This window comes from Amblyomma americanum, chromosome 9 (genome assembly GCF_052857255.1).
Source record: "Amblyomma americanum isolate KBUSLIRL-KWMA chromosome 9, ASM5285725v1, whole genome shotgun sequence".
Taxonomy (NCBI): Eukaryota; Metazoa; Arthropoda; class Arachnida; order Ixodida; family Ixodidae; genus Amblyomma; species Amblyomma americanum.
Window position 1 is genome coordinate 11,076,603 of NC_135505.1, and position 12,547 is coordinate 11,089,149.

A 12,547-nucleotide genomic window follows, 5' to 3' on the forward strand; every position below is an offset into this window, starting at 1 on the left:
GCAAGGCCGATGTTCACCGTATGCTTGGTGTGTTGAACTACTTCAGCAAGTTCGTGCCGCAGCTATCTGAAAGAACGGCGCTCTTAAGAGCCCTTATCTAAGCTGGCACGGAGTTTGAGTGGACGGAAAACCACGCCAAAGAGTGGAAAAACGTCACGCAAATTTTGACCACCACGCCCGTGTTAGCGATCTTCGACCCGCGAAGGGAAACAAAGTTATCTTGCGACGCATCGCAGAATGGCGTCGGCGCCGCTCTTTTGCAGTGTCACAACGAGTGGCGGCCCGTAGCTTACACATCCCGAGTCCTTACTGAAGCAGAAAATCGTTATGCTCAGATAGAAAAAGAGGCCCTAGCAATTTGCTTCGGATGCGAAAAATTTCACCAATTCGTCTATGGGCGGAAAGTGACGATCGAAACGGACCACAAGCCACTTTTGGCAATTGCTCAAAAGGAAGTCGGTGACATGCCGCCTCGTCTTCAACGATTCTTTCTGAGATTGCTCAAGTATGATTTTGCCTTGCAGTATATTCCTGGGAAGCACCTTGTGCTTGCTGGCATGCTGTCCCGATCGACTGCAGACAACCAAGACAAGGCTGGTGCCACGGACGACGTCGAAGTTCATGCAGTCCAGCTACTAGGCAGCAGAGTCACAGCAGAAACGCAGAAAGAACTGCAGGAGGCAACTGCTCGTGACTGCAACCAGCAGTCTGTAATCACTAGTTTGTCGTCGGGGCTACCGGTACAAGGTGACCTCAAGCCTTTTGAGCAAGAACTCTCATTTGTCAACGGAATACTTTTAAAGGCATCGAAAATGGTTATCCCGAAAAGCAAGCGTCAAACAATGCTGCAAAGAATTCATGCAGGTCATCTCGGCATGCAAAAATGCAAGGAAAGAGCCAGACGTCTCGTATTTTGGCCAGGGCTCAACGCTGCGATCACTTCTATCGTGCAAATGTGTCCTACATCTCGCAAGTACGCTTACAAACCGCAGGAACCGCTTCAAATGCGACCCATGCCAGATTGTGCATGGTATAGCGTTGGGGCTGACATTTTTTCGTTTGCGGGAGACTCGTACATCGTTGTTTTTGATGCCTTATCAAACTTTCCAGAAGTCCAGAAACTGCCAGACACATTGGCACGATCAACCATTGCAGCCCTCAGTGCTATCTTTGCAAGATTTGGCATGCCAGTTGAAGTATGTACTGATAATGGTCCGCAATTTTCTAGCTATGAATTTGCTGTATTTTCAAGGAAATTTGACTTCACACACATTACATCCAGCCCTCGTTATCCGCAGTCTAACGGGCTGGTCCTGAAGGGTAACAGAGTGAATTCCAAGAGAAGGCAAGCGCAGCAGGAGCAGCAGAAAGTTAGGTGGGAGGATGAGATTAAGAAGTTTGCAGGCATAGGGTGGGCGTAGCTGGCAAAGGAGAGTGTTAATTGGAGAGACATGGGAGAAGCCTTTGCCCTGCAGTGGGTGCAGTCATGCTGATGATGGTGATCTCAGCAGAAAGGGTGGGCGCAGCTGGCAAAGGACAGTGTTAATTGGAGAGACATGGGAGAGGCCTTTGCCCTGCAGAGGGCGTAGCCACGCTGATGAGGGTGATTTCAGAAGAAAGGGTGGGCGCAGCTGGCAAAGGACAGTGTTAATTGGAGAGACATGGGAGAAGCCTTTGCCCTGCAGTGGGCGTAACCACAGTGATGAGGGTGATCTCAGCAGAAAGGGTGGGTGCATCTGGCAAAGGACAGTGTTAATTGGAGAGACATGGGAGAGGCCTTTGCCCTGCAGAGGGCATAGCCACGCTGATGAGGGTGATCTCAGCAGAAAGGGTGGGTGCATCTGGCAAAGGACAGTGTTAATTGGAGAGACATGGGAGAGGCCTTTGCCCTGCAGAGGACATAGCCACGCTGATGAGGGTGATCTCAGTAGAAAGGGTGGGTGCATCTGGTAAAGGACAGTGTTAATTGGAGAGACATGGGAGAGGCCTTTGCCCTGCAGAGGGCATAGCCACGCTGATGAGGGTGATCTCAGTAGAAAGGTTGGGCGCAGCTGGCAAAGGACTGTTAATTGGAGAGACATGAGAGAGGCCTTTGCCCTGCAGAGGGCATAGCCACGCTGATGAGGTTGATCTCAGTAGAAAGGGTGGGCGCAGCTGGCAAAGGACAGTGTTAATTGGAGACATGGGAGAGGCCTTTGCCCTGCAGAGGGCATAGCCACGCTGATGAGGGTGATCTCAGTAGAAAGGGTGGGCGCAGCTGGCAAAGGACAGTGTTAATTGGAGAGACATGGGAGAGGCCTTTGATCTGCAAAGGGCATAGCCACGCTGATGAGGGTGATCTCAGTAGAAAGGGTGGGCGCAGCTGGCTAAGGACAGTGTTAATTGGAGAGACATGGGAGAGGCCTTTGCCCTGCAGTGGGCGTAGCCACGCTGATGAGGGTGATCTCAGCAGAAAGGGTGGGTGCATCTGGCAAAGACCAAGGTTAATTGGAGAGACATGGGAGAGGACTTTGCCCTGCAGATGGCATAGCCACGCTGATGAGGGTGATCTCAGTAGAAAGGGTGGGCGCAGCTGGCAAAGGACAGTGTTAATTGGAGAGACATGGGAGAGGCCTTTGCCCTGCAGAGGGCATAGCCACGCTGATGAGGGTGATCTCAGTAGAAAGGGTGGGTGCAGCTGGCAAAGGACAGTGTTAATTGGAGAGACATGGGAGAGGTCTTTGCCCTGCAGAGGGCTTAGCCACGCTGATGAGGGTGATTTCAGTAGAAAGGGTGGGCGCAGCTGGCAAAGGACAGTGTTAATTGGAGACATGGGAGAGGCCTTTGCTCTGCAGTGGGCGTAGTCACGCTGATGAGGGTGATCTTGGCAGAAAGGGTGGGCGCAGCTGGCAAAGGACAGTGTTAATTAAAGACATGGGAGAGGCCTTTGCCCTGCAGTGGGTGTAGTCACACTGATGATGGTGATCTCAGCAAAAAGGCTGGGTGCAGCTTGCAAAGACCAAGGTTAATTGGAGAGACACGGGAGAGGCCTTTGCCTTGCAGTGGGTGTAGTCATGCTGATGATAATGATCTCAGCAAAAAGTTACATAACACATGATATAAGCGCACAAGGACTTGCGCTACATGAAATTAAATTACATTTTTGGGATCAGCACACAAACTTACATATTCACTGATTTTATCGTAAATGTGACTTCATTAATAAAAATTTTTTCTCTAAGATCAACTTCCCCAGTTAGCAGGGGCCAAACTAATGAGGTTTTACTGTACAAAGAACGAATACATCCACCAGCATTTAAGCTCTGCACAAGCGGTGTGCAGGGACCACCAATTCATCCCGACAATGTTGTCAAATGCCATGCTCAACAAGATTTCAAAGAAAATCATGGAAGTAGCCTTTTGTCTTGCGATTGGCTTAACCTTCCCTGCAGGAATGCTGGACACATGGACAAAAGTTCATACTGGTATGCATGACTTACCCTTGGGCTGGGACGCGGGGAAGCGCTCGCTTAGGGTCATGGCGAAGCCCGCGTAGTGGTAGAGGTAGCGCACCATCTGGGCGGCCTCCAACAGCCCGAAGGGAACAGTCTTTCCTGACTGTAGGCTCTCCATCTCCCCAAAGCTGGTCTGGTGCTTCTGCAGGCTCCGCACCATGCTGGGCACATCAGCGAGAGAGACATTTCCACGAAGCTGGACTTGAATTTCCTTATTTCAGAAACAAAAGTTATGATCTATGGACCACCTTCACCCCGCAACGTCACGAAGATGCGGTGGCACTGACGTTAGCAGCGACTTTCGCATGGTAGGCAAAACAGGTTCCGCTTGCCTGTGCCTGCCGCAGCTGCCGCAGCTACCGGCGGCTGCTTCAAGCCTGTGCACTGCAGAAGCAGCATGTATTGACCAGCTGCGTCACTGCTGGATCCGCGTAGTAGCATAAAAATATTAAATTAGCCTCGATAGGTTTCTCGCGCATAAATGCCGCATTCGGAAACTGGCTAACAGGCATTGGGCCACGGTAGTAAAGCGCGAAGTCTGGGAGTCGATAGGCACTGCCACACAATGCACTTAATAGCATGCAAGTTACTGCGTTCATTCACCTGAACTTCAGGATAGTAGGCTGATAATTGCTCAAGGAAAAAGAAAGACATATGCAGCTGCACACGTACTTATCACCTTGAGCCGGAGTGCACGGGGCGCCGACAGGTTCACTCGGCCCCAAGGAATGCGTTTTTTTGTTAATAGGACACCATGTTTTAATGGCGCGTTTTATGACATTTAATATTTACTTGAAACTGTTTCTTGATATGAAGACGTAATTATTTCATTCGAGTAGTAAGAAGTCTGGTAAGATGTGTCAACCTTGCGCGGTCGCGTTGGTTTGCTTAGAATAGCGTACCTTAAGTGTGCTAAACGCCATATGCTTTTTCATTGCATCATGCATGTGTCATGTTTCATGAGGTTGTACATGATCGCGAAGCTTGTTTGGAAAGAAGCAGCCGCAGTCAAGCTACTAACAGACACGTGGCGAGATTGAGAGGGGACGCGGCAATGAAAAGTGTTTTCGTTATTCATGCATGCGATATGTAAATAAACTTGGTGCAAATATGAAATTCCTGCGCTAGTTTCAGTAATTCCTTTTATTTATAGCTATACCTGGTGCAGTTCTGGGTAATTATAATTAACACCGTCGCCAAGTCCCCCCAAGGTCTCAAATAATTGAGTAGATAGTGCGCAGTTTTTTTTTATGCCAGCATGTACATAAACCCCTGTTCTGTACGATGACGCGATTAGTTCTTTTTCTATATGATCAGTACTTATGCATGCATAGTTACATGAAAACGTTTCTTACAAGAAATAACTAACACAGTACTGCACGTGTAGGGAAAAAAAATCGAGATTTATTACGCTCCTCAACGTCTCAGGAATAGTTTGCGACAAATGGAATCATTTGATTTTCATGCGAATTACGAAGGTGAGTGATCCAGTCGCAGAAAATGTGAGAGGCCACAAAACGAACCTTAAAGTTTATTCCCCCGTTTATGGAATCTTCGCTTTCGCTTTGGTCAAAGAAATGCAGCACTGAAATCAAAGAAATTACCTCACAATTTTTGACGACCACACTTCTAAAAAGCGTAATTTATAAATTTGTATTCAGTATTTTGCTATAATTTTTCGTCACGAAACTAGACTTCAGGGCTAGGAAAGAAAATAATTCTAGAAATCAAAAATTTTCACCAAATCGACCAGCTTAACAAGAGGACAAGTCGGCCTGGCTGGTGCGTGGTCATGCGGCTAAAAACAGCGCTAAGCGAGACAGGAGATCAGGGACACGACGCTGTCCCCGCTTTTCGCACAGCGCGACACGTACGTATGTCAGCAGACGATGAGCGCATGTCTGCTCCGACGAAACAAGGCCAGCACTTCCCCTCACTATTGTCCCGAAGTAAAATCATTCCGGCTAGTGCAGAGTGTCAAAACTTGTTTTATTCAATGCCTAGCACATAAATAAACGGCAGGAACGCTTTCTACATGTTTACTACTAACCATATATACAATACAGTGGCAAACTATTTTTCTTTATAGGCCGCACGTGGCCAACGCGAGCTCGTGTACTTCAACAAATTACTAAATTGGTAGCATCGACCATTGCTATGATTCAAAGAAACTGGAAACGCGCCTAAAAGCCTTGAAAACCCGCGCTCAACACCTATCCGCGACGCCACTCCCCGACCTTTTGCCTACCACGAGCTCGCTAGCGACTGCAGCGCCACCTCGTTTGTTTACAAACATGCAGGAGGTCCATACATTCACAAGACACTGCTAAGACTCTGTCTGTGCAGCACTGAGAGTTCACTTGTAACTTCTAGCAAAAGCCTGATAGGATGATCCCACCTGCTCTGGCAATTACGGTAAGCTTTGATGCCAGCTTGCTTAGCATGATGATGCTGGTTCTTTTTTTGGAGCAAGGACATCTATGACCAAGGAGTTCCATACATAAGGTTTTTGAGACAAGAAACAATAGCACATAAAGTTAGACAAACACAAGTAAGAGATGCAGGACAAGCGCTGCTTCATCTAACCTTATTCGCTGCTAAGCCAGCAAATATAAATAAAATACAAGGCATGCGCAGACAAGACAACAACGCTTGTCTGTGCATGCGTTGTAATTTCTTTATATTTGCTGGCTTGGCAACGAATAAAGTTAGATGAAGTTAGCACTTGTCCTGCATCTGTCTTACTTGTGTTTGTTCACCTTTAGCGCTATTATTTTCCGTCTTAAATAGTATGCACCATCTAGCCCAAATTGATGTTCTTTTAAGGTTTTTGGTCAGCTCAGGCTAAAATATGTGCACATGTTAAAATCAACACAGCGTGCATAGGGCTTTAGAGTAGTGAGTATGTGCACGATTTAGTGTGTCAAGAGGGTGTATAAGTCATGTGGAATAGCATAAAGTGGTGTAGAGCACCTAAAAGTTGTGGTAAGAATATTTTTATATATAAAAGACGAAGCCACGTAGCCTCAACCACAGGCCTCACTTGAGCAAGAGCAAGGCATCTGGCAGCTATGGCTAAGCTCAGCCTTCTCCTCAGCAATGAGGAGGGGCTGAAGTTGCTTGGAATAAAAGATCTGTTGTAAAAAGACTACATGATTTAAAAATTTATCCAATGAAAATATGTGGTCGTCATCTAAATATAAAGAAGGGTGCATTGGTATTTTAAACGTATATTTCTGGGACGTGCTATCGTCTTTCTGTCTCCAATCTCAGGTACATGTTCAATGTGTGCACAACTGAGGTGTAGGCCCTACACCTCGCGCACTGTGGTGCCAGTGTATCCTTGTGAGTGTGTGATGTATGTATGTCATGCCCTCAACCTGCGGAGAGCATATAGTTTACAAGAACTTCTACTTGGGCTAGATGGTACATTGTACTCGACAAAGGAAAACAGTAGCGCAGAAAGAAATCTTATGCGCGATCAACAAAACTGTTCAAGATATGAAATCTCGCCTTTAAAAAGGTTCATATGTATCGCTGACACGCCCTTATCCCCTTTTTCTGATGTGGTACGCCTCTAAAACCTCCCGTGCCTTACTATCGCCGCTCCTGCCCAGAATCTTTTTCTCATCAAGTCGTGGTTCACACTTTTTGCAGTGCTCGCGATTTTTCCCCGCAGTATGTTGCTCGGTGACACACCTTGCCCTCTGCACAGTGTTTAGGGAGATGTGCACCTCCTACTTCTTTGAGCGAGCGGGCGTGCTTTGCTGCGCGGTCATTGATACAACTGCCCGTTTGGCCCACATATGCCTATGATGCTGAAAACTGCTTGCGCTGCTCTAACTTATAGTTTCTCGGACTTCAGGACGAACGCAGCGATAGTTGGGCACAGTCTGAAGCACATATTACCTTCTGCTCCGAACACCAGGACATTACAATTGATAACCAAGACATCGAACAAGCGCATCGACTGGGGCTGTTTCCAAACAGGCAAAACCGCCCAATCATTGTTAAGCTCGCACACTTTAAAAATAAATTAAGAATTCTCGTTGCAGGGCAAAAACTTAAAGAAACCTCATTCTCAGTTCGTGAGGATTATTCAGCGAAAGTTCGACAAGCTAGGAAAAAACTTCTCTTACAGCAAACAAAGCAATGCCTCATTTAAGATCCGCTTCGACAAGTTATTTATCGGCGAAAGCCAGTTCACTTTCAACGCCGGAATGGATTCTGTCATAGAACTAAAACCATAGCGATTAGCCCAGGCGCCATGTGTCCCGTTTTTACTACAGGTCCAACCGTCCAAATGCTTACACCCTACCGTAACTTATCAGAAAGCTTCTGTCCTGATGACAAACGTAGTTACCAGCAAAAAAAAGAAATAGTTGAAGCCATCCTTGAAGATCATAACACTGACATTGCATTATTTACCGAATCTTGGCTAACACCTGATATTCAAGTAGTGGAACTGCTGCACGACAACCAGTCCTTTCATTTCTGCACGCAATAGAATAGGTAGCGGGGGAGGCAGCATTCTTGCTCTTGTCAAATCTAATATTTCATCCACTCTTGTCGTGATTAATAGCCACAGCGAAATACTATGGCTTAAAGTTTGTCTTCCGTCTTGTGCCAACATAGTATTTGCATGCTATCGAGCACCTGAAACAGATCAATCTTTTATTACGGACCTACACTCTCTGCTTCAAGACCTGCACTCTCGACTTCCCCACGCCAATATTATACTTTGTGACGACTTTAACTACTCAGGTATCGAATGGGAAGCTATGACTGCGTCGTCTCACCAACCTAAAAACTTCCTTGAACTGGTTCTTACCTTCAACCTTTTCCAAGCTGTTCATGAGCCAACATGAGGCTCAAACATCCTTGACCTCATTCTTGTCTCCAGTCCAGAATTAATCCAATCTCTTTCATATTCTAGTGAACTCAGTGATCACAGTGTCTTGTTTTTCAACCTAACCATTGAAATCACTGCCCACCAACCATCCGTCAAATATATCCGCGATTATCGTAAAGCTGACTTCGCGAGCCTGAACTTCGACCTCGAACAATTTTTCGCTACCTTTCTCCTATCCATGCCTGCGAGATCGGTCAATGAAAACTAGTGCCATTTTAAACACAAACTCTTATCGCTCACTGATGCTTACGTACCACTTAGGTGCATCTGCGGAGATGCCACTAAGCCATGGTATTCCAATGCATTGTACAAATTATTGCGGAAAAAAAACACCTCTTCCGTAATGCCAAACATCCGGCATCATCTGTGAAATGGTATAAATACTTCGCCAGCCTTCGCGAATACGCTCAGTTATTACAGTCATCTGAAAAGAAAATTCTACAATCATGATCTCGAACACATAATGTGTACTAACTCAAAGAAATTCTGGAATCTGTTAACGCCCAACAAAAACAGTTTGTACACCACATCCTTCAGAAGACATGATGGCACACACGTACCGCTTTCCAAACGCTCTGAGAAAATGAATTCCTACTTCACCTCAGTCTTCGCCCACGAACCACCGGAAAACAGAATTGCCTTACTGCAACTTAATTTTGCTTCAATGCCACCCGTTACCATCAGTTCTGAGGCAATTTCTAAGCTCATCGATAATCTCAAGCCATCTACTTTCCCTGGACCTGACAACAACACTGCCAAAATCCTCAAAGGAACAAAATATTTGTGAACCCAAATCCTACAGCCCATTTTCGACCAGTCTCTCACAACCGGTCAAATTCCGGACGAATGGAAATCAAACAAAGTTGTGCCAGCTTTTAAGACCGGTGACTGCACTGACCCCTCGAATTATCGACTCATTTCATTACCACGCATCTCGTGTAAGCTCTTTGAGCATATAATGTACTCCCAAATTGCAAATCACCACGATCAAAACTCTTTTTTCAAGGCTGGTTTTTCATGTGAAACAATATTTTGAATTCACAAGTGATCTTCATCTAAGTCTAGATTCTTTGTTTCAAACAGACATCATTTACTTAGATTTCTCAAAAGCATTTGATCGCATTATCACCAACGTCTCATCTGTAAACTCGCATGCCTGTCACTCGACCCTCTAGTCTTTTCCTGGATTCGCTGATTTTGACTAATCGCTCACAGTTCTCCGTCATCGCTAGTCACACATCTGAAACTAGTGCAGTTATCTCCGGTGTTCCCCAGGGCTCCGTCCTTGCTCCGCTTCTCTTCCTAATCTTCATCACCTACCTGCCATCTGTCCGCCTTTTTGCAGACGATTGCGCCATTTATCGCCGCATATCTGATAACACTGGCCAGGAATTATTACAGGATGACTTAGATAAAATACAGAAATGTTGCTCCGACTGGCTCATTCAGCTTAATACTTCGAAATGTAAATGCATGCACATATGATGCAAACGTTCATTACTAATTTCCAGTACTCCATGAACGCTGTGGTGCTGTCAATAACGAATTCATACAGGTACCTTGGTGTCGAAATAATGAAGATATTAACATAAACTGACCACATTATCAAACTTTGCACAAGCACTTCCAGAACACTTGGCTTTATCCGAAAATCACTAATGTCCCCTCCGTTCATTAGACAGCAAGCATACGAAACATCCATTTCCGCTAAAATGGAATATGCCTCAGCAATATGGAAGCCTCGCCAGGACTACTTAATACATTTGCTCGAAGCTATCCAGAACCGGGCAGCTCGCTTTGTAACGTCACAGTATTCGTATCAACACAGCGTTACTAAAGTAACACTTGTTGCTGGGCTAGTTGGTGCATAGTTCTATGTACAAATGTTAGCGCAAAATAAGACACATTCACAAGAAAGGTGGACAAGACAACGCACTACTGACAACTGATTTTTATTGAAAGAAACACAATATATAGGCTCACCGTCACAACACCTATCAGCTGCAGCAAACGTCAGAAAGATGAATAGGGCCATAAAAGCGATAAAAGACAAACACTAAAGACATGACTTAGTTAACAACGATAAGATCGGAGAGAGAACAATAAAAGGCATGACACGTGGTGTAAAGGGCCAAAGAAACATGACTGAATGGGATCTGAAAGGATGAAGACAAAACAAAAAGGCATTAAAACCGTAAAAAACCAGAAAAAGCACACAAGACAAGTAAACCATCTAAAAGGCTTAGTGCACTCAACCCTTCAGATTACACTGCAAAGAAAAACCACAGCACCTGTACACGTGCTCGCATCAGGAAAACTTTTCTAAAATGGCTTCTTCGGTTTTGTACAAGAAGATAGAAGCATCGCTAACGGCACTCAGGCCCGTTTTTCTTCTTTTAACTCGCGGGACACTCGATCACCCTCTACCTAAAACTATAGTTCTTTCAAGAATGGGCCCGCAGGTGCTTTGTTCACAGTCCTTACAGTGAAGAGGCAGATTAGAACCTGTTCCCGTCCCCATCAAACGCTCACTGCTCATTGGACAGACGGGGCGTTGCCTAAATGAAAGGTTGAGGGAGCATGAGCGTTCGATGGGGACAGGAACAGGTTCTAATCTTCCTCTTCACTGTAAGGACTATGAACAAAGCACCTGCGGGCCCATTCTTGATAGAACTGTAGTTTTAGGTAGAGGCCGTGATTGGCTGGTGTTAAGATGAAATAGGCCTGAGTACAGCCTGAGTGAAGCGGGCCGTAAATGCAGCTCCACGGTCAGTAATGATAGCTGCAGGAGCGCCATGACGCAGGACGATGTTGTGGACGAAGAAGTCGGCGACTTCAGCAGCAGTACCGTTTGCAAGTGACGTGGTCTCAGCGTATCGGGTCAAATAATCTGTCGCGACCGCAATCCACCGGTTTCCTCTGGTCGACTTCGGAAAAGGGCCGAGGACGTCTATGCCAATTTGCTGAAAAGGGGTATTTGGTGGTGCTATGGGCTGCAGAAAGCCGGCTGGCTTCAGAGGAGGAGATTTGCGCCGTTGGCAATCCCGGCACGTTGTTATGTATCTACGCACGGATGGGAGTAAATTGGGCCAGTAATACTTAAGCCGAATCTTTGCCAGTGTGTGACTAACCCCCAAGTGGCCGGCGGATGGTTCATCATGACAAGCGCTTAAGATTTCGGAGCGTAACTGGGATGGCACAACAAGCAGAAACGTCTCTTTGTTGCTGTCAAAGTTGCGCTTGTAGAGGACTCCACGCCGCAGAATGAAGGTCTGTAGTCCACGGCGAAACACACGAGGTACATGAGAATTCAAACCCTCCAGATACTTAACGAGTGGCGCCAACTCAGAATCTGCTCGTTGAAGCTGCGCCATACGGGAGATGCTAATGGCACAAAGAACAGGGCAATCTTCGGGGATGTCTTGCGTAGCCGGTTCCACGGGCGCTCGTGATAAACAGTCCGCGTCCTGGTGCTGCCGACCCGATTTATAGACGACCGTAACGTCGTACTCCTGTAAACGGAGGCTCCATCTGGCCAACCGGCCTGAAGGGTCTTGAATGCTGGCCAGCCAGCATAGCGAGTGATGATCGCTGACAACACGAAACGGTCGGCCGTAGATGTAAGGTCGAAACTTACTCAGAGCCCAGATGAAGGCAAGGCACTCTTTTTCGGTCGTCGAATAGTTCCGTTCCGATCGAGAAAGTGTGCGGCTCGCGTAGGCGATTACTCGCTCTGCGCCGTCCTGCCACTGTACGAGGATCGCTCCGAGGCCGACATTGCTGGCGTCAGTGTGGACATCAGTCTCTGCATTCTCGTCAAAATGAGCTAGTATTGGTGGACTTTGAAGGCGGCAGCGGAGTTCCTCGAAGGCTGCGTCTTGGGCACTTCCCCATACGAAGGGTGTGTCATCTCGTGTCAAGGCAGTCAATGGCTCAGCTAGGCGAGAAAAATCTTTAACAAAGCGGCGGTAATACGAGCAGAGGCCCAAAAAACGTCGGAGGGCCTTCTTGTCAGTTGGGCGTAGGAAACTGGAGACGGCGGAAGTCTTGTCGGGGTCTGGCAGAACACCTTGTGCGCTGACAACACGTCCTAAGAAACGGAGCTCCTCGAAGGCGAAATGGCCTTTCTCTGGCTTGATCG

The 12,547-nt window shown here is 46.7% G+C and overlaps 1 protein-coding gene across 1 annotated transcript in view; it reads right to left on the reverse strand.

Annotated features, from left to right (window-relative positions):
- The window catches only part of LOC144104677 (aldehyde dehydrogenase family 16 member A1-like), a 161,347-nt gene that overhangs the window by 136,073 nt on the left and 12,727 nt on the right, over positions 1-12,547 (reverse strand). The window contains 1 exon segment of the mRNA XM_077637816.1: positions 3,480-3,655. Within this exon segment, the coding sequence (XP_077493942.1) occupies positions 3,480-3,655 (176 nt within the window).